Source organism: Leuresthes tenuis, unplaced genomic scaffold (assembly GCF_036924035.1).
Source record: "Leuresthes tenuis unplaced genomic scaffold, fLeuTen1.0.hap1 SCAF_9, whole genome shotgun sequence".
NCBI lineage: Eukaryota > Metazoa > Chordata > Actinopteri > Atheriniformes > Atherinopsidae > Leuresthes > Leuresthes tenuis.
In genome coordinates, this window is record NW_027325363.1 from 17,644,159 (window position 1) to 17,665,505 (window position 21,347).

General features: G+C 42.5%; 2 protein-coding genes across 3 annotated transcripts in view; both read right to left on the minus strand.

The window, feature by feature from the left end:
- Positions 1–21,111, minus strand: part of numa1 (nuclear mitotic apparatus protein 1) — a 60,278-nt gene extending 39,167 nt beyond the window's left edge. The window contains exons 1-23 of one of the 2 annotated variants that reach the window (XM_072392623.1): positions 20,992–21,111; positions 20,798–20,883; positions 20,565–20,638; positions 20,110–20,198; positions 19,952–20,026; positions 19,721–19,814; positions 19,420–19,579; positions 19,141–19,280; positions 18,916–19,027; positions 18,595–18,712; positions 18,106–18,246; positions 17,776–17,889; positions 13,487–17,659; positions 13,055–13,264; positions 12,738–12,928; positions 12,460–12,597; positions 11,996–12,101; positions 11,627–11,825; positions 10,856–10,992; positions 10,440–10,733; positions 10,080–10,175; positions 9,637–9,957; positions 8,280–8,351 (exon numbers count right to left, since the gene is read on the minus strand). In XM_072392623.1, the coding sequence (XP_072248724.1) occupies positions 8,328–8,351; positions 9,637–9,957; positions 10,080–10,175; positions 10,440–10,733; positions 10,856–10,992; positions 11,627–11,825; positions 11,996–12,101; positions 12,460–12,597; positions 12,738–12,928; positions 13,055–13,264; positions 13,487–17,659; positions 17,776–17,889; positions 18,106–18,246; positions 18,595–18,712; positions 18,916–19,027; positions 19,141–19,280; positions 19,420–19,579; positions 19,721–19,814; positions 19,952–20,026; positions 20,110–20,198; positions 20,565–20,638; positions 20,798–20,883; positions 20,992–21,027 (7,128 nt within the window). In that variant the 5' untranslated portion in view covers positions 21,028–21,111 and the 3' untranslated portion in view covers positions 8,280–8,327. Of the gene's footprint in view, positions 1–8,229; positions 8,352–9,636; positions 9,958–10,079; positions 10,176–10,439; positions 10,734–10,855; positions 10,993–11,626; positions 11,826–11,995; positions 12,102–12,459; positions 12,598–12,737; positions 12,929–13,054; positions 13,265–13,486; positions 17,660–17,775; positions 17,890–18,105; positions 18,247–18,594; positions 18,713–18,915; positions 19,028–19,140; positions 19,281–19,419; positions 19,580–19,720; positions 19,815–19,951; positions 20,027–20,109; positions 20,199–20,564; positions 20,639–20,797; positions 20,884–20,991 lie in introns of those variants that run through there. The other variant, XM_072392622.1, reaches the window with a different exon arrangement.
- Positions 285–7,201, minus strand: nlrc3l (NLR family, CARD domain containing 3-like). The gene is made up of 11 exons (XM_072392602.1): positions 6,884–7,201; positions 5,894–6,061; positions 5,319–5,411; positions 4,863–5,043; positions 4,366–4,513; positions 4,109–4,201; positions 3,475–3,827; positions 1,202–1,408; positions 850–1,025; positions 482–751; positions 285–374 (listed from the first exon to the last, which is right to left on the minus strand). Exons 1-11 carry the CDS (start codon positions 6,907–6,909, stop codon positions 371–373), a joined length of 1,719 nt encoding a protein of 572 aa, XP_072248703.1. The 5' UTR covers positions 6,910–7,201; the 3' UTR covers positions 285–370.
- Positions 21,112–21,347: the final 236 nt, after the last annotated feature.

The window sequence follows — 21,347 nt, forward strand, 5'->3', positions numbered from 1 at the left end:
CGCTTTTCATGAAGGGATTCGAGGTTGTGAGGAAGAGGTGGCAGAACATTATGGGACATTATGGCCTCAATTCAACTTCTGCTTTTAAATCAATAACGCGTGAATTGCAATTGAAGCAACACCAGTAAATACTGGGAAAAGCAAAGCGTTATACCTGAAAGGTGTAGTGAATAAAAGAGAATGTCCTTCTACAATCTGAGGCGGTAGTGTGGAGCTCAGTGCACAAGCCTGATGACACGACCACCTCCCACAACCCCAGCCCAGTCTTCTTCACGTCTTCTTCAAAGAACACACTGGTGTTTCTCTCCATCATCTTAAAGGCCATCTTCCCCATCCCCAACAGCAGGTTACAGTCGTCACTCGACCATTTCTAAGTGAAAGAAATGAAGACATTACAACTTCTGTCACTGAAAGTAAGCTGGTCATCAGAACAATAGTTAGTAAAACTAGCAAAAGCACACAAAAAAAAAACGTTACAAAGTTATGTCTCGGATGTCCGTAGTAGAACTCCAGTCTGCGATTCATCTGAATGATCATCATGTCAATGAGAAATGGCGTCAGTCTGGGAGGGTGAATCCCGTAGTCGGCATAACAGAAGCGGGACACAAACATTGCCGACACAATCCAGCAGACAAAGGGATGGCGAGCAAGAATGTGAAGTGTCGGCAGACGCTTGTAATGTCTTATAATTTTTTCTGCTAGCCCGTCCTCGATCAAGCGCTTGGTCAGGTATTCATCTTTCATCTCATCACTGGTGAAAAAGAAGCGACAAAAGATTAAATACGGATACGACAACTAACAACAAGCAGAGAGACGTCGCTAGACAACAAACGCAATCAGCACACACACCTGAAACCCTGTATTTCGGTGACGATATCTATGAATTTAGATGGTATTTGTGAGACGGCAGCTCGTCTGCCCAGGATCCATTTGCGGGCCCCTTGAATCAAATTCCCTCGGAGGATATTTACAGTCAGGACATCGAGGTGTACTGGGGTGTTCATGTCAGTGATTACAGGAGCATTCTGGAGAGACAAACCAGAAAAGAATAGTGAAATGTCAAAGTTTTCCGTCATCACCTGCGAAATCATGCTGATTTCTAATCTGGACTGCTGACAATTTCATATCTCTGAAACAATTCCAATCATTTGCTGCAATTATGAGTGAATGGGTGTCAAGTGTATGTCTGCAGATGGGATACCTCCCAGTCAAGAGGAGCCTGATACTGATCGAAAGAGTCCATTATGAGGAGAAAGTTAGAGCTCTCTTCCAGCAGGTACTTTTTGCATTTGACATCCGGCAGATAATAGTCCAGCACATTGCAGAAAGACATGTCCTTAGGAGGTTCAGTTTTGGTGCGCAGAATCCACAAGGACTGAAATGACAAGCTGATGACAAACTGCAGATCCTGCGGAAAATGTAGACAAAAAAAAACGGTATTCATCGGCAAAATGTCCACAAAACAAATGCAATTCTCAGAATTACGAGGAAGAGCCATTTGCAACGGTCATCTGTGGCAAGGTAAACATCTACATCAAATATTCCCAAGACAAAACTAGCGGAAAATTTCACACTAAGTGCTGAAAAGGAGATGTTGCGAGAACTTTCCTATTCACACAAACACTTGTACTGTATTGCATGCATGTGCTGGTTTGACCATCAACACTTTAAATGGAAAGGAGGGAACTATCCCATGAGAAAAATCCACATACATTGTAACATATTACAGCCTCATAAAGTCCACGTGTCCCTGTGTACGTCCATTTCAACATGCATCTTGGGTAGGAAGTGACAAGTTGACAACCTTAAGTTATATCAATTCATGACAGTGAGAGTAAAGTAAAAGTAGAAAAATACATGAAAGATACTAAAAGAATACCAGAGTAAGAACACCCAAACGGAGGATTATGCTGTGATTTCATCAGTAATACATATATCTACCAGCTGCAGTAAATGGAAGGTCATAAACCTTTTTTTTTTACATTTTGACTTGAAATAGTACAAACCACATGTCAGTTAGAGGAGAGCCTGATTCTACGCGCAAGGTTTTCCACCAAAGTGGTTCTAGTGTGGGCTTTCAGCAGCCGGATCACTCATATGGATGTGAAAGAACTCAAGGAAACCCACACATACTGACCAGCACCTGCTCTGCGACTCACATCGTCCACTATAACACAAACTGGTTGTCATTAGAACTCTAAAACCACCGGGCTGAGAGCAGACCTCGGCTGAAGAAAAACAGAAGGAACGCCAACACTTCAAGAAAGCTCTGCAAACCTGTGGATATCAGTGAAGAAATCTGGGCCAAGCAATACAACTAGAGACGCTAAGAAGAGCAGGTGCAAACATACTGTAATTCCAGATGTGGCAGGAGTGTCAGAGAAACTTCGAAGGATCTTCTGCAAACACGACACTCCAGTGCACTTCAAACCCAGGAGCAGCCTCGGACAGAGGCTGGTTCACCCAAAGGACAAAAGGACCAAACACAAACTGAGTGGCGTTGTGTATGCAGTGCAGCGAGGAGTGGGCGGACCTCTATGTGAGAGAGACCAAACAACAGCTGAGCCACCTCTTCGGGTCAAGATTCAGCAGTGCACCTACATCTCAAGGAGAAGGGACACTGTTCTGAGCACAGTAAAGTCAACTTTTTTTAACTATAGCTGTTTGTAGGCTTTGGAGCAAGGCACATAGACCGACATACATACATACACAACCCCGACAGAGAAGACAGATGGATCGAGAGACGAATCAAGGAAGCGATGCATGTTAAAACCATCCTTAGTAGTGGAGTGGAGGTGGCCTCAGGAATCACCTTCCCTGCACCTTCAAGGCAGCAGTTTCCAAATCATTCCCACCTTGGGTCCTCTGACTAAAACTTGCTCTTCAGACAGGTAAACAATGTATAGATGAGCATGACTTAAACGACACACACATTGGTCAGAGGTGTTCAGTGACACGTGACTGTAACAACCTGCCAAGTGTGAATGGGCCCTCTACTGCTTACAACCTAAACTGGAAATATTAGGACATAGCTTGCAGGGAAAAGAGACAAACGCGGTGACCTGTGAAGATGAACTGTCTCCCTACACTGTGCTCCACCACAGAATACTGTTATCAATAATCGAGGGAGGTCCAGACGAGTATTGGGACAGACGATTAAGGTGACATATTGATGTGGCAAGTCATATTTTCATCACAACACTCGACATTCACCATCCTTCTACAGAGTATTGTGGATCCAGTTTTTTTAAATCACCAAAGATTGCAAGAGGCACCTTAGATCGTTAGTATATAGTATTTAGAGGAGCTGAGTCAGTACGACTGAATTGTTACCAAAATTGTTGTGAAAAAGTTGACATTCGGCAAGAAGAAAGTCATTGGAATCGGTGTGTGTGGTATAAAGGTTCAGCAGGTGTCCGACTCCTCTGACATGGATGAAACATTCTCTTAAAATGTGTTTCTGTCAGATCGTACCTTGTTGGCGCGGAATTCCGCCCAGTCCATGGCGAATTTCGCCACAGAGACGGACATTCCGACTCCTGCAAGCCCAGTGGTCACTACCGTCCTCACAGGCGTGCCGTCATCTTTCAGTAGTCGGAAGAGATTGTTCACGCCGACAAATGTGTCGGGACTGGGAACCTGCGCTGGCGTCGGAGGGTGTGGTCGGAGCTCGTGGTCGGGGTAGACTCCCCCGTAACCGCAGGCAGAGATCTGGGGCTCTACGTAGACTTTGTCCAGGTAGTTTTGCTTTCCGGCTCGAACAATCCCCTCGTGAATGATCCTGTGTTTCGAGGTTAAATTCTTATTCATCTGAAAACGAACCAACGCTGACGGCAGAGAAAAACAAATTGGGGAGTTAGGAAATTGTGTGTTCATCATCTCAATATTTCGGTCAAGCTCGCATGCTTACAGGAAGTTTTGAATCTGGAACTGAAAGCATAACCTCTCAGCACTGACTCCTTCTGCTTTATGGGAGCCACACTGTTGCTGATACATTCACACCAGAAGGAACGTGTTACGCTTTACTTTACTAATGCAATATCATTCCTGCTCAAATAACACCGGAAAGTACATCAATTGGGACAGAAGCAGTCAAGTGCCTCCTTACCTCTCTGGCATTGATCGTGCAGTTGTTTGGCCTCTGCCACCTTATCCATATTTTGAAGGGTATCTATGGTCTGCACGAGGGCAGTATCCTGGCCTGCGGAACAGAATATTAGCAAAAGAATTAGCAATCAGTGAGAGTGCATCCGGGACTGTGCCCCCGACAAGCATCAACACTTGCTTTTACAACAATACACTCGTAGGTGAAGCCATGACTGTTCCAGCTACAGAATCAGGTCAGCCACGGCTGCGTTTACCTACCAAGGAGCTCAATCATCCTGTCCACAAAATCCAGGAGGTCTCCTTCCATCGCCTGCTGCAGGGTTACTTTACGTTCCCACTGGTAAAACCTCATTTTAAACGATAACAGCTCCCCTTTGGTGAGGCCTGTCAGTGTACTCTGGATAGTCTTCAAACAGACGGTAAAATAAAATAAGAAAACAGCCGTTAATGTACTGCCTAATGAAATTAAATAAATACATTCTAAAGACAATTTATCTATACTCTTGAGAAGATTTGTAGTAGAACAGCAGAATTGAGGGCTTTTTTAAAATTAGAAATAAGGTTTTCATGTATCATTTTAAAGAAATAATAGCGATGACCTCTTTAGCAACACAGTGGTGAAGTGTGTATTATGAAGTGTGTATTATCGGTTTATATCAGTCTGGTATAATCGGTCAAGTCAAATGCATCCTTGTCTAAAAAACCGTAATTTTTGTGAAAGAAAATAAAAACAGGAGTAAATGGGATGCACCAACTCTGAATACGTGAGGCAGGTCCTGTTCTGGGTGCAGTTCGCCTGGCTGGTTGTTGTCATTGCTCTGCATTGAATCTTCTAGTTCAACGGAATCAGGTGGCTCTGGGGAATGAGTTAGCAAAGGTTCATCCTCATCCTCAGTCTTTACATCCTCCTCTGAAAGACATTCCAGATCAGAGGACCTGAGAAGGAACAGGGAGCTTATTCAACCCTCGGTTTTCTTTTAAAACTTTGAAGAAATCCAACGTTTGGTTGTTATATATATAAAAAAAAAAAATTGTATTTGTATTTGAAACATTCATTCACAATGTTCAAGTGAATAAGTCAAATTAATTTCTAAAAGAATTGAGCTCTTTCACCTGAATAAAAAAATAATGAGCAATAACTCCCCTTTACATCGAAGAGATGTGCAATGAAAGAGTGTGTGTGTGTTTGTGACTGAGCGTGCGTCCTTCACCTGGTTTCAATCACCAGCGCTTCCGGCGGTTTGGTCTGCTCCGTGCTTATGGTGCAGAGCGTCTCTGGAGACGAAGGGCGATACATCTGCACCCTGGCAAACATTAATCAGAGGAGCACAAACTGTATGAGGCCTCCGGTCTCACATTAACAACTTTAAAAGCACCAAAACTTTGCAGCATTCGGATGTTTTGTGGGTCTCCACAGAAAGCCTTTCCAATCAAGCAAGACAAGTGTGCTTCGGTGTTTCATTCGGTGTCAATATTTTCCTTTTCAGTCAAGTTAGTGGACAGGTAATTGTAAAAAAAAAAAATGTAAGTATAAGAAAAATAAATAAACAAAAACAGAATCATTCTAAGATGGCGTGTCAATAATATGGCCAATTTTCTGCAAACCGATTTGCACGTCAAACTTAACTGAAACTCAGAGCGAGCTTAATAAATTTTGTTCAACAAACCAAGCGGCAGTAGTGGCCAACTCGCTTACATCTAGGTCAAAGCAACAATTCAATCGGATTCACCACGATGCCGAAAGATGCAGACGAGTCGCGACAGTGCTCCGAAACATAGGACATACCCAGTCACTGCTTGAGGAAGCGGCTCAGGCAGCACTGCAACCTCCACCTCATCTTCCTCCTCCACCTTCTTCTCTTCCAAGTCATCGCTGTCGCTCTTCATTGAACCATAGCTGGAAGGTGGCCTCTTCCACTTCTCATCTTCCCCGTCCTTCCTTTTGGTGAAAATACTGAGGGCGTGAACAGAGGCTGTTAGCGTGAAAGCACGAGAGCAATCCCTTTTCCTTTGTTCAGGAAACACATCGACAGGTAAATGCACATGTCAGCCATAACATTAAGACCAGCTGACTAATACTGTAAAAGTCTTCCTCGTGCTTCCAAGACTTGTTTTGGAAACCTGACCCTTGGAGTGGCTTAATTTGTCTCTGTGCTGGATTGGCAACCTGTCCTGGTTGTTAAAGGTCTTTAACCCACTGGTAGCTGAGATAAGCTCCAGCTACTGAGCAACCCTGAATTGGATTAAGCGAGTATAAAAAATGGATGGATGGAGTCTGGTGGCCAGGTGAACACTTCACACTATTTGTACACCTGACAAAAATGTTGAGATAGGTGGCAGCTGTTGGAATAAAATCCATGTGAATGTTGGGATGAAGCTTTTTTTTTTTTTTTCCCCCCAGAAGAACATTTCTCTGTATCAAGATGAGCACTTTGCCAGTATGTAGTTTTAGTGCTGTGACTGTAAGTTGTTAGTAACCTTTAGAGAACAGTTGGTTAATTAACAAAAATATACATATTCTACAACTAAAGACATTAAGTTATAAACTCACAAAGCCTGTATTTAATACCTATAAACCCACTTATGATCAGAGGAATATAATACAAACTTAAGCGAGTAAATCACGCACACGTAAAAGAAGAATAAAAAGAAAAAAATGACCCTAGACCGCACTGACTAATTAAAGTACATCAACTCGGTTTCTGAACTATTAGGAAGTGCCAAGATAATAAAATATGGCGGCAAGCTGTCTCAGTAGATAAATATGAACACCCACTTCTCCACTTCTGTGTCCGAGTCCATGGTCCGAGGGGGACACCGCCTCTCGCCGCAGGTGTAAAATGGGTTTTAGTGAACAAAACTGTACCAAACTACATGCAATTACTCCCACGCGGCAGACAACCACCTGCATTTATCTGCTGTACGTCACCACACCTACGGGCTGTCACTCTCTGACGTTACTCTATACGAACATTTCCATGGGGCTAAGCTAACACACTGCCTTACATACAAACGCTTTGTTTCGTATCAAATGATTACTACAAATAAAGTAAACTATTAACTTTAAGAAAACGACCCGAGCTCTTCTTTACGATTTATGGTTTCGATTACGAACTGCTTCCCTGTTTTCTAACTTCCGGGTAAAATGTTTCAGAATAATAGCAAAATATCAGGAATACCGGAGTGTTATGACGTTCAAACACAGACTCAGAAACGTATATTACCTTATTACATTAACGTAATGACGGATTATAATATAACAGGTCCTGTGCATGGAGTAGTCAAACATTTTCTGTTAGTTTTGTCACTTCTTTAGTCGTTTAGCTCTACCTTCTACTTGCCGTTTTGTGTCTCTTTGTAGGTGTTTTCTGTTCTGTGAAATATGCCTTATTTCTTTGTTTTCCTCATACCCTTTAAGTGATTTCTATTCCCTTTATGCTGAGATTGTCATTCACTGTGTGTGTGTGTGATAGAGAAAGGAAAATAACATCACACACACCCACATTTTTAGATCGGATATGGCTCTTTAGCTGAACAGCCATTTCCTTTCGACAATAAAAATACATAGCTGTAATATTACTGAACTGCACAGTTCGAGGTGCATCGTTTCAAATTTCTAATCTCAATTAGCAGTGATAAATCCTCTGTAGATAGAATAAAGGCATATTCACTAACTCGAAATTGAAACTGTATCTTATTCTGAAGGTTCACCATTCACAGGAAGTTTATTATTTCTGGAATTATTATTATTTCGCAGTTTTTTTTTTTTTTTTTTTGTTTTTTTTTTAAAAAGGTTATAGATATATTAGTTCTATTCAAATTTAGGGAGTTAAAAAAAAACTAAATCAGTTTGCAAATTAAACTTCCTCAAGGTTATCCAAACCCTGATCCTGAGCACCTTTACATACAACAACTGTTGTATGTATTTAAGTAGGGTAGACCGTAGTAGGCTGTTGTGGGCTTTACACGTTTTCTGAAGTGTCATGTTATCTGAAAATGATTCAACTCCATGTTTTTTTTTTTTGTTGTTTTTTTTTTTTAATTGACAAACATGTAAATATCATACAGAAGAATTAAAGGCAGGTGAGACAGATTGAAAAAATCCTAACGGACAATAATAAAAAAAATTAGATTGTCTGTGGGACGAAAAAGAAAAAGAAACCCACATATTAACCAAATAAAACTGCACATGGTCACAACTCCAACGCGGGAACCGGTCCTCAAACCTTCATCCTCCTCATCATCTGTGGGAAGGGGAAAAAGAGAGAGATTAAGCCATGGCTGACAGAAAGCAAACCTCAACAACGTCAACATTTTTAATTAAAACCTAAATGCTGAGCTGTTAGTGTTGTGCTCTTAGAACATGTGTGCACCCAGCTGCTCCATAAGTGTGAAAAACACCTTGAACCACCAACCAGTCTTTAATAAGTGCTTCCAAAAAAAAAGAGAGTCTATTGATAGATAGCAACCTTTTTGGACATCCACCAGGTTTTTCCTCTTTTATAGACACCTTCTTCTGAAACAAAGGTTCAAATTCAGCAGAAATCAGTCGCTTCTATTGACATTAATTCACTTGCAGTCATTTTCAAATACACCCTCACCTGTTAGCAGTTTAATGCAGTGTGATACTACAAAACTATATTCCTGAACTGTCTCTGTTAAGAGGAATCCAGCTCGAACCGGTTTGATGAGCCATCATTTTTATGGTAATGGTGTGTGTAACTGGGCTTGAAGAGGTCGAGTCGTCACCTCAACACCCCCACAAATCTGGTTAGTCAGCATTCAGATTCAGCACAGCGACGGCTGAGTTGTGCTACAGTTGCTACCATCCTCGTAACAGTACGAGTGAATCGAAAATGGCATTTCGTGTTTTTGTATGTCAGACTTTTTCCAAGTTTCTTCATGCGCCCCTCAAAAAACTGCCCAACACAGTTCACAGAAACTCTGATATTTCCTCTCCGGCATCTCATTGCCAAACTTGGTGCATGTCCCCACTACGCCCTGAAGTATAGAGTTAGTTTCGCTGCAAGTTTTGCCAGATTTTGGCCTCACCATCTAATAAAACTCACAGAACGTAGTTCACACAGGAGGCCGCAAAGAAAGCCCAAACGACTTGCCCAGGTGCTTTACGTAGGGCTTTTCTCATTGGACATTTCAAGTTATATCTGCAGACAGCATACCTTGTTTTCAGAATTCTATTAGGACATTTGTCAGTCCTCATTCAGCTCATTTACAGCTGGCTCAGTGTACATGCAGCAAGAGAAGGAGCGTGCGCTGTCTGGCGACGCGGAGGCTTATTAGCTATTGTAGCCAACCTACGGCAGCTCCCATAGGTCCAAAAGAGATGTCAATCAAAAGCTAAGAGGGCAGGCATTTCAAAATTTAAATAACAAAGAATGTTTACATTTATGCTGGATTTTATAAAAAAAAAATAAAAACAGAATACAACAAGAGATGAAGCAGAGCTGCCGATTCAGGGAAAACGATTGCAATGGGAAGCCATCAGCAGCTTTGTCAGTGTTGGTTTACCTTACGAGCGCTGGCTGTCAGTCCAGGAGACTTTGCAGACCTGCTGGTGGCTTGAGGAGATTTCCGCTGTCCTTTAGCCGCCACCGTCTGGGGCGACTTAAAGTTGCCACCTCTGCCCGCTCGTCCCACTCCGGCTCGAGAATTCAGCGAAGGCATGTTCTCCTGGCCTTTGCGCGCATTTGTCTGAGCGGGCGACTTCTTTGAATTTTTGCCTGGAGATTTCCTCGTGGAGCTGCGCAGTTTGTTTAGCCCTTTCTTTAAGTAGTTGTTGTTCTTTGGAGTGTTGTCGATCGTGAACATCATCGACTCCCTCCTTCCAGCCTGAGAATAATGCAAGTGAAACTGTTGCTGAACCATCCCAGATTTACTTACAGTTGAGCAGAAAACTAAAAATACAATAAAATAATCCAAATTTTAGCTGTGCGTGCATTTATTATACTCACAGGACTGAGGATGGGCTGAAGATGAGTGCTGGATGAGCTCACATTCTTGTTTTTGGGGGTGAGTGGGCGAGGGAAGCAGCTGGCTCTGATCTTTTTCTACACACAGAAACAAAGCCAAACGCGAGAAATGAATGCTAGTTTTTCTGCACGGTTATTAGCTTAAATTTTCAGTGATTCACCATCTTTTAGGGTTTAGAGGATGACACTGAAAACAATTTTAACAAGCTGGACAACTCATCTGAAATTCATGTTTCTTTATGCGTTCATCTTCTAAACTTTAGTCAGCTTCAAGCTTTGAATAGCAATGCAAAAAAAATAGGAAAATAAAATAATAATCTTTGCAAGCTTCTGCAAACCAACCTCAGGTGAAAACTGATGTAAAGACAACATTGATGAGGATTTCTTTGGGCCCTTTGGGCTCCTCGTCTGAGAGCAGCCGGCAGTTTTTGACGGCAGCTTGTCTGGCATCAAAGACAGACGGTGAGAACGAGAGCCTGCAGCGGCGCCTGCCTGACCCAGCAGGAGGGAGTGCCGATGGGAGACGAGGGAGTCTTGCAGTTGACCCGGCATCGTGGATAACCGTCGGATTGTGTCGGACGGGTCACCATTACGGAGCTCTTCGTCTGTGAAAATGACTGCCCTGCCACAGCAGGTCTATGGGAGGAGAGAGGGAGGGATTTCATAAAAACAGTCACCATTTAAATTTCTAGGCATGAATTTAATTAGCAGGTTAAGTTTTACAGCTGTTGTGCTCAAAGTTCCTCTGAAGCTCTCACCTCTGACTCCACAGGGTAGCTGCTCTTTAGATGAGGGAGGCAGGCCTTGTTCCTTGCCTGGAGCTCTGCAATCCTCTGCCAGTCTTCGGGCCCGCCGTCAGGTTCGTTCTCTGCTCCCACACAGAAGGTGCTTGCGGCTGGAGGCAAATGGATTCACCTTAGTACGGATTCCCCTTAATGCTGATGATTTAACTCATCAGTTGAGAGACCCCAGTGATCCATCACATTTTGTCCCTTGAAACAATTTCTCAGTGTACACAACTGCTGGCTCCACTGCTTTTAAAATGGACACGTGCAACACAATTATAAACGTCCACAACGTCACAGTCACTGTTAGCGGAGACTCTCAGACTGTAATATGAGCTAAAGGCTTCACAGATGCAGAAGGATACCCGTCAAGCAGCAATTTGGGTTTGCAGTCCTATAAAGTGTAACAAATGGACTAGCATTGCCACAAACTCGCAAACAGATCTACCCCAAGTGGCACAGGTTGTCTCCAAGTCTGACCAATCAGCTGCATAACTGCCCATCATTATCAGTATATGTACAACAGCACATTATTGAACAACGTAGCCATCTGTTAGCTTCTCTCCTACTCTGTTTGCTGTCAGACACGAGAACAAGCCTGGAATAGCAACTAAAAGATGGCCCATTATGATTTTCTTTTGGGTTTTTTTTGTAAAGAATTCTAACCATTACTTTATACGAGTCCAAGCTGTCAAATTAAAATATTCAAACCTTCCCTAAAACATAAGTAATACATGTACTTACTTTGTGAATTAATTGTGCTCCGTCTGTACCCTGGAAGACCAATGAGCTGGTCGCTGGCAGCACTGGTCTTACCGACAGGTGTGTCAAACAGCTGCGTGGACACGGGTCGTGCAGAGAGTGCACTGGACAGGTTTGGTTGGGAGCGAGCTGAAACCAGACTGTAGAAAGTCTCATCACCTTCATTGCTGCCTGGAGTTTTCTACAGAGCACACGTAAAAGTTATTTAGAATTACAGTAACACCGCAGCAGGAAGTAACAAGGATGTTTTGAAAGGGCAAAGTGAAACAGTAGGCTCAGGTATTTATCTTCTCGTTCGTATTGGAAGCAATATTAGAATCTTTTTTTTTTCTTAAAAAGAGTTTCATCCACCTTGGTCATGGTGATGTTTATAACCTGTGTGGTTCTGCGTCGTTTGACAGATGAAGTTGGATTTTTTTGGGCCGAGTCCAGCTCCATGTCATATTCTGTACTGGGCCTAGTTGATAAAAAAAAAAAGAAAAGAAAAAGAGAAGAAAGAAAATGAAACAAAGATCTCAATAAAAGTGTATGAAGAAAAAATCTGTTTGATTACACACACAAATAAACTGGCACAGCATCGCAGCTGCTGTTATTCAAACTGGAGCAATCTACATCAGTGGCTGTGGGAGCCACGGCAGCACAGAGTTGATGAAACATAATTCCAGTGGTTCATTTATTATTCTGCTGTAGCGGTGCACATGCAGGCTGCACGGAACCGTAGCTGTTCCTCCAGTGCCTGTCACTTTGTCTCACTCAGAACAAACAGACCTAAAATGGAAGCAAAACTCACTGACTCTCAAAACAACACGACATACCGTTTGGTCTGTCTAGTGTTAATAGGTGTGAAGTACAAGGTTTCCAATGACTCGGCCTGTAGGCCTCTGCGTTTAGCTGCCAAACGTTCTGAACTGCGAACAAGTGGCGTGCTCGATTCATCCGGCGCTGACAGCTTCCTGCGAAGGTAAAAAAACCGGAACATTACTCAAGGTTATAACCATCATTCCCATTACGCTTCAGAAACAGAGAACATGACAGTCTCACAAGAGCTCAACCAGCTGCGTGTAGGAGAGAGGAACCATGACTCTTACTCTACCTTGTCGCGTTCAGAGAGTCTTCCAGAGAGCTCTGGTCCAGGCTGTCGGAGCTCATGGACCTCTTCGTCTGCACTTTTGTGCAAACGCCCGAGAGTGTGTTGGGAACCTCCAAGTAGCAGGAGTCTGCCGAACTTCCTCCGTTGCCATGAATCTTATTCTGCGCGCGCAGGGTTTGGTCTGCATAGGTCAGCTAAAGATTAAGACAAAGTGATAGAGATCAGGATGAAATGCATCAAAAATATACCCCCCCCCCCCCCCCTTAAATTGACTGAAGAGACAGTGTTTCCACTTTGTGTTCAGCAAATACACTACTAACCTGTGCTTCCAAACTGGCCACCATGCTCAAAAGCTTCTTCTCGTTGCTTTGGGCCTTTTCCAAATCAAGTTGAAGAAGCTTTTTCTCCATGGTAACAGTCTTTACTTCCTGGTCTTTAGCCTCTAAGGAATGTTTGAGCTCCATCGTCTCTTCTTGACTTTTCTGGAGCAGCTGCTTCTTGCCGTTGTAATGGCTCATAGCTTTCTCCATCTGCAGCATTGTGATAAGAAAACAGACATCTCGTGTGAATATCTCACCCAAGACTACTCGTTTGACCCCAAGTCAACCAAGAATGCACATGACACGGTTAACATAAAACCAGTTAATGTTACTGTCCATCTGAAATTAGCATAAAATAAATTTTCCATGTACACAGTTGATGCTTAGTGAAACTTTAATAGGTTTGGAGGGGCTGTTTGCAGTCGCACCAACCTGAGCCTTGTAGTGTTCTGCAGCCTCTGATTTAGCTGTGAGCTGTTCCTGTAGGTCTCTCTTTCTCAGCTCAGTTTCCTCTGCCTTTTCCCTCTCTTTCAACAGCTTCTCCTTCTCCATTTTCAGCATTTCCAGCTCCTGTTGCAGCACAGATTCAAGTTTACGAGAGGTCATCCTCTCTCTCTCCATGGCCTGATTGGCTTGAGCAAGTCTCTCCCTCTCAAGGACCACAGCTTCGACTTGTTTCTCCAGGGCTTTTTGATCCTTTTCCGACCTGAGTATCCTGGCCACGAGTACTTCTTTTTCCTGAATGAGAACTTCCTTCTCCTTTAGTGTGGCAACCTGCAACTCCTGCACAGCCTCTGTCAGCTTGAGGTTTGCAGCCTGCGTTTCTTCATGTTGGTTCAGCTCTGCGCTGATTGACAGAAGCTGCTGCTGCAGGAGGTTCATCTGCTGAGCCGACTCCTGTTGAGTTTCAAGCAACATCTGCTCTTTAGCAACAAGCCTTTGAGACACGGCCTCCACCTCATCTTTTAGTTTCTGAATCTCACACTGAAGGCCATCTTTCTGTTTTAGGCTCTTGTCCTTCATCTCAACCAGGATTTTCTCACTTGCCTCAGCTTCCCCTTTAGCTTTTTGTGCAAGGTCGGCTTGGGCCGCCACCTCATCTCTAAGCATGTTCAGATTTTGGTCTTTATCAGCAATGATCATCTTGACGTCCGACAACTGTGTCTGAAGGCTCTGAAGCTTCTTTTCAGCTTCAAGGAGGAGCTTTTCTTTCTCAATCTGGGATTCTTTTAGATTTTGAATGTCTTCTTCACGTGAGGAAACCTGTTCCTGCAGAGCTTCCAACTGTTGGACTTTTTCTTGCAGGCTTTGGATTGCCTGCCTCTGTTGAGTGTTTTCTTGCTGCTGCTGAGTCAACAGAGCCTCCTTGGACTGCACATCTTCCTCACTCTTCCTCAGTGAGGTGCCAAGAGTCTCCACCCGTTTATTTAAACTTTGAATCTCTTGATTTAACAAATCCACCTTTTGTGAACTCTCAGTCTTCAGCAGGAGCATCTCTTCTTGTTTGGCTTGGATCTCGCTTTTCATCCTCCTCACCTCTTGGTCAGAAGCAGACAGCTGTTGTTGCAGAAGCTCCTTCTGATGAGCGCTGTCCTGCTCCTGCTCGTGAAGCATTATTATCTGAGTCTGAACCTTCTTTTCTGCCTCTTTGAGAGAGCTTCCCAGATCACCTAGCTGGATTTTTAGGCTGCTGATCTCTTGCTGAAGCGTATCAGAATGTGTGGAGCCCTCCTCTTTTAAGGTGACAAGCTGCTCCTCTTTAATTTGGATCTCTTCCTTTAACTTTCTCATCTCATCTTCAGTGGTCATCATTATGCTTCTGAATGTATCCTTTTCCTGACAAATCTCAATTTCCTTCTGAGCCAATAGGTTTTCTTTAGCCTGCACCTGCTCTGTTGCAGTTTGAAGCAACTCACTCAGACCTTGTACTTTGTCCCTGAGAGTTTGGATCTCATTCTGCAGGACTTCTGACTCTTTGCAGCTCTCAGTTTTTAATATATTTACTTCGGCCTCTTTCGCTTGAACGTCACGCCTCAGCTGATTCACCTCCTCCTCAAAAACTGCACTGTGCTTTCTCAGTTCCTCGATCTGCAAAGTGCTCTCTTGTTCCTGCTTTATCACCAGATCTTCTTTGGCTTTGACCTGGTCCTTGGCTATTTCAAGAGAATTAGTAATGCTTTTTATTTGCCCGTTTAGAGCTTCGATCTCCTGCTGCAACACTTCAGAGTGTGTCGAGGTCTCTGTTTGCAGCTGAACAAACCTCTCCTCCTTAGCATTTATTTCCTCATTTAGCCTCTTCACTTCATCTTGTGATGCTACCATCTGCATCTGCAGTGCCTCCACATGACGGGTGCTCTGCAGTTCCTGCTCGGCCAACAGATTTCCTTTGGTCTGCAGATTCTCCTCAGCTGCCCTCAGCGAGGCACTGAGACACTCAACTTGTTTCTTTAAATCTTGGATCTCTTGTTGTAGAATTTCTGCCTGTTCTGAACTTTGAATATTCAACAAGCTCATCTGCTCCTCTTTAGTCTGGATCTCCTCTTTCAGGTTCTTTACCTCCTCTTCAGAGGCAGACAGCTGTTGTTGCACAAGCTCTGTTTTGTGAGCACTGTCCAGCTCCAGCTGATTAAGCATGACAACCTGACTCTGAACTTTCTCCTCTGCCTTTTTAAGAGAGTCACCCATATCATTTAGCTGGAATTTTAGACTGCTGATCTCTTGCTGAAGCATGTCAGAACATTTGGATCCCTCTTCGTTCAGGGTGACGAGTTGTTCCTCTTTCATTTGGACCGCTTCCCTTAACTTTGTCATCTCCTCTTCAGATTTTTTCATTAGGTCTTGAAATGCATCCTTTTCTTGAGAAAGCTCCATTTCCTTCTGAGCAAGCAGGTTTTCTTTAGCTAGAACATGCTCTGTTGCAGCCTGAAGTGATTCATTTAAACATTGTACTTGGTCCCTCAGATTCTGGATCTCATTCTGCAGGACTTCCGACTCTTTGCAGCTTTCGGACTTTAACCCATCTACTTCCTCCTCTTTAGTTTTGATTTCTTGCTTCAGACAATTCACCTTGTCCTCAAGAACTGCACTTTGCTTTCTCAGTTCCTCAGTCTGCAAAGTGCTTTCTTGCTCCTGTTTGGCCATCAGATCTTCTTTGGCTTTAACCTGGTCTTTTGCTTCTTTAAGAGAATTACTCATACATATTATTTGCCCGTTTAGAGCTTCAATCTCCTGCCGCAGCATTTCAGAGTGTGCACAGGTCTCCGTTTGCAGCTGAACAAACCTCTCCTCCTTAGCATTTATTTCCTCATTTAGCCTCTTCACTTCATCTTGTGATGCTACCATCTGCATCTGCAGTGCCTCCACATGACGGGTGCTCTGCAGTTCCTGCTCGGCCAACAGATTCCCTTTGGTCTGCAGATTCTCCTCAGCTGCTCTCAGCGAGGCACTGAGACACTCGACTTGTTTCTTTAAATCTTGGATCTCTTGTTGTAGAATTTCTGCCTGCTCTGAACTTTGAATATTCAACAAGCTCATCTGCTCCTCTTTAGTCTGGATCTCCTCTTTCAGGTTCTTTACCTCCTCTTCAGAGGCAGACAGCTGTTGTTGCACAAGCTCTGTTTTGTGAGCACTGTCCAGCTCCTGCTTTGTGAGCATAGCCTGCTGACTCAGAACTTGTTCCTCAGATCTTTTTAAAGAGTCATTCAGACTTTCAAGTTGGCCTTTTAGGCTGTTAATCTCCTGCTGAAGGGCTTCACACTGTTGAGCGCTGGCATTCTTCAGCATCACCAGCTGCTCATTTTTGTCCAGCATCTCCGTTTTAAGCTTCTGCACCTCCTCTTCAGAGCTTAATATCTGGTCTTGAAGTAAATTCCTTTGTTGGACATTCTCCTGTTGGGTCTGAGCCAGTAGGTCTTGCTTAAGTTGAATTTCCTGCTCAGCCTGTTTCAGAGATGAATTGAGGTCTTCCATATGGACTGTTAAGGTCTGGATTTTACCTTGAAGAATTTCTTGTTCATCAGACTTCTCTTGTAGTAACTGAGCAAGTTCCTCTTCTTTGGCTTGGATCTCATGTTTTGCGTTTTCAGCTAAATCAGTGAGAACGTCAACTTCTTCTTTGAGGCCGTTAACCTGATGCTCTTTATCAGCCAACTGAGAAGTAGCAGCAGATAGCTTTGTCTCAAGATCCTTCACCTTTTCCACTGCCTGATGCAGAAGGCCTTCCTTTTCTCTCTTGTTTTCCCTTAGTGTTTCCATTTCTTGTTCGCAGGCAGCGATATTCTGTTGTAATCTGGTCACCTGTTCAGTCTTCTGTTGCTCAACATGCTGAAGCTGAAGCTCCAGTTTCTGAATCTCTTGTTGAAGAGCCACTCTCTGTTCAGTTATATCCTTCTGTAATTTGTCTATAATGCCATCCTTGGCTAGAATCATTTCCTCAGCTTGGGCCTGCTGTTGCTTTAGGAGCTCTTTATGTTGCATTATTTCTTGCTGGTACTCGCTCAGCTTCTGAGTTTTGGTTTGTATCTCCTCTTCTGCCTTTTTTAGAGAGGAAACTGTGCGCTCGAGCTCATCATTCAAACCATTTATTTCAGTCTCCAACTTTTCTCTCTGGACATTTAGGAAGAACAAAAATCCACTTAGTAATCTATTACAGAATTAAACTTTCAGAAAATGCAATTAATTTTATTCATTTGTTCCCATTTGTATGGAATTATGCACTTTACCTCCATTATAGGCCCCATGTTTTCTCCTACTTCCTCCTCAGTGGCCCTGCTTATTTCATCCTCTAAACAGGAAATCTTCCCTTGGAGGATCTGAATTTGTTCAGTCAGGAGCTCCTGAGAAACAAAGACAGTCATGGTACACTGAGCTTTGCCTATAAAAATTCATACAATTGCTTTTCTTCATTAGAGTAAACAAATAAGGAGTCTTTTAGTGGGAATCTTTCATTCCCAATGTCACAAGAGAAGACCAAAGTTTAGGGGTGCCCGAGCATCCCCACACAATGAGGACCGTTTTCACTGTGACAGAAGAAAGATCGATGATTTGTCTACCTTTTGGTTATTTGCTTCGTTGAGGTCAAACTGTAGATGGCTTGTTTTGCTTCTCCACTCTTCTTCAGCAGATGCTTGAGTTTCTGTCAGTCTACCAACTTCTGTCTCGAACACGGTCAACTGTGAACACACTGCTCTTACCTGAGAAAATATGAAAAAAAAAAAAAAAAAAAAAAAATGCCTTCAACATCTGGATTGAGTAAAAGTGTTAATCTTTATGTAGCTTATGAATGCTAAGATTCTTAAACAGATAACAAATATATTATTTAAAAAAAAAAGGTGCAAGTGTTGTGTTTTTCTATGTTGTTAAAACGGATTGACGATGAACAAAACCGAAGAAAAACCTGACAGATTATACGCAATGACAATGTGATGTGAACAAAAAGCAGCATTTTAGCATTAAGAGGAAAAAACACAAACAAGAAAGAAAAATTTATTTGAAACAGCGTTGAATTTATGAGACAGAAAAAAAGCTTGCAGATTATTTACCTGAGAGGAGAGAGCACCGTTTTCTTCTGCAAGCTCATCAATCTTCCGCTCCATATATGAAGAGGTAGTCTTAAGCTCTTTATTTTGCTTTAACATCTCATTAAGACGCATTTGCAGCCTAAGGGGGCAAAAATAATAAAATCCGTTAGCTAAGCCACCCCGATACGAAACCAGCTCCACCATTGAGCTTCGATAAATAAAGCTGCGCCCACATCTTTGCTGTATCCAGTGGTATAGTTACAGACAGGCATTAATAAATCAGACTCAGTTATGGTTTTAAAAAATAAAAAAATGTATTTAGCCCCATTCTGGGATACTCACGTGTTGTTCTTGGTCTCAAGCTCACTGATTTGTTCTCTAATGGTCTGCTCCTGATCACCTTGATCTTCTTTCAGTTTATCCAGACGATACTGCAGCTGACTGATATGAGATTCTGTAAAAAGTAAAGTATTTAAGTAAAGTTAAATATTAAGATATATTAAGAAATATTATTTCATCAGACACAAAGAACTCACTGAGGTAACTACAGTGTGGTAAATGTGATACCTCTCTGTGCAATGAGTCCAAGTGTGTTGGCCAACTCCCTCTCCAAACCATCTCTGTATTCTCTTTCCTTGACTATCTGTCTTTGCATCTTCCTCATCTGAAACTTAGGTGTATTCATAATCTCTGCCAAAGGAGACTTGCTGTGGGAATGAAAGCAGATCAGGAAGGTAAATCCCATGGATTTACCGAAGTAAACACACAGAAGTTTACACATTGGCCTTAAGATCATGTCACTAAGATTAGACGAATGTTTGCTTGAATTTGAATGCAAACCGATACCTGACAGAGGAAGATGCAACCGTTTCCATGTCAACAAACGTGATTCTATTCGTGCGGCGAAAGACAGGAGATTCATCATCCGAGAGCGAGGAGATGGTTGAAACATTGGATGTAGAAGTGGTTGCTGACTGCTCAAAGATTTCACGGGAGACGGGCAAATCTGAGACACAGTTTACAGGTTTCATGTTACATCCAAACCAGGGGACAGACTGCAACACAGCTATGTGTGAGAGATATTAATTCCTGTTGATATGGTGAACCATAAAAAATGTCTTTTTTTTTAATATATATATATACTTACATCTCTTTGCCAAGTAGGAATCAAGTCTGTTGCTCAGATAAACACAGCCCTCGCTCTCCATCACAAAGGAGCAAGTCAGGTTTGCCAGTTCTCGCTAACAGAGTGAGAACAAACACATTAGCACAGATTTAAACGGTAGAGCAACACAATCAATGTTAAATGAAAAAAAGAGTTGTGCAGCGGTGGACTGAATATAGTGAGAAGCATGTTAGAAGAGAAGCTTTTGCTTACCTCCACTTCACATTCCAACGTGTTTAGAGTGCAGCGGTCATTCATCATGTCATGGTACACGAGCAGCAAAAGCACCTGGTGACATAACAAAAACTGGTCAGAGTGGGTCTCTGTGTTTGTCGTCTTATTCTTATCACAATTCTTTCTTTGATTTGTACCTTTGAAATTTCCACTGTGAGGTTGTTGCCATCTCTTATGTTGTCCCAAGATACAGAGGCGCCTATGGCTGGACTAAATCTGCAATCCCCTATCAAAAAAAGAAAAAAAAAAAACAACAATTATCAAAATTCAGGAAAAGGTGGTCCTGAGGAAATGTTACCAATAGGTTAACATCAGTGCTGCCACTGACAGAAAGCAGTTTTTGCAGGTTATACAGGTGCAACACCACACCCTACAGTTTATCAGGGTGCGGTCACCTAGTTTTCATCTACACGCTGTCATGCTGTACAGTGACAGGTCTGAGACAAGACTTAACGCTAAAAGAAGTGATTTAAAAGAAGCTGCAGACGTAAGCATAGTGTGCTTATTTAATACAGTATAGCTGTTCAATTTTTTTTAAAAAGATAGCACAAAAAAGGAAACAACATTGAAATTTTTAAAAAGACAAACTCACTTTCTAAAAACTCTGCAATGAGTCTGAATCGATCATCAAAGGATTCACTGAGGGTGGGGTTTTGTTCCTTTCTCCTGATATGACACAAAGGTGATAAGAACAAAAATAAGAAAATAGTATTACTTTGTTTTAAAGTGCCCACAAACAGATGAAGTCATGTTTAAACGTTCACTAGTCATTGTCCTTTTCTCATTTACACAAAGCAGACATTTCAACACACAGCTGCTACTCACAGCATATAAATCAGTTTCACCAGGACCTCCCCGTCCAGTAAATCATTTATGTTCATCTCTCTGTCAGACAGTTTGACACTGTTGACCTATAAAACAATATTTGGAGAAAATAAGGGTAATTAAAACCGCGCATGAGCTGAACCTTACAGGAATGCTTAAATTAAACCGAGTGACTAACATCAGTATCAACTTACCCAGCTCAGAAGAGCTTTAACACCCAAGTTCGTCATCTTGGCTGACCCTTTAGCGATAAAGGGACTTCAACCTGGAGGAGAAAAAATAAGTTCTAGATATATTTGCGAATGCAGTCAACACCGTCACCAAAAAGAAAAATAAGACAGTTTAACTCCAAAGAGCCTTGATGTTAGTACCTTTTTGCTAAACAGTTGCGTTAGTTATAAGCTAAATTAAGCTAACTGCACCTCCATCATATCCATGCATCATCGCTAAGTAACGTTGCTTCCAACAGGCAAACGGCAATAAAATATTATTACAAAGCAGGGATTTACCTAAAAAAGCCAACGATTCTTTCCTCGTGTAGTGTACCACT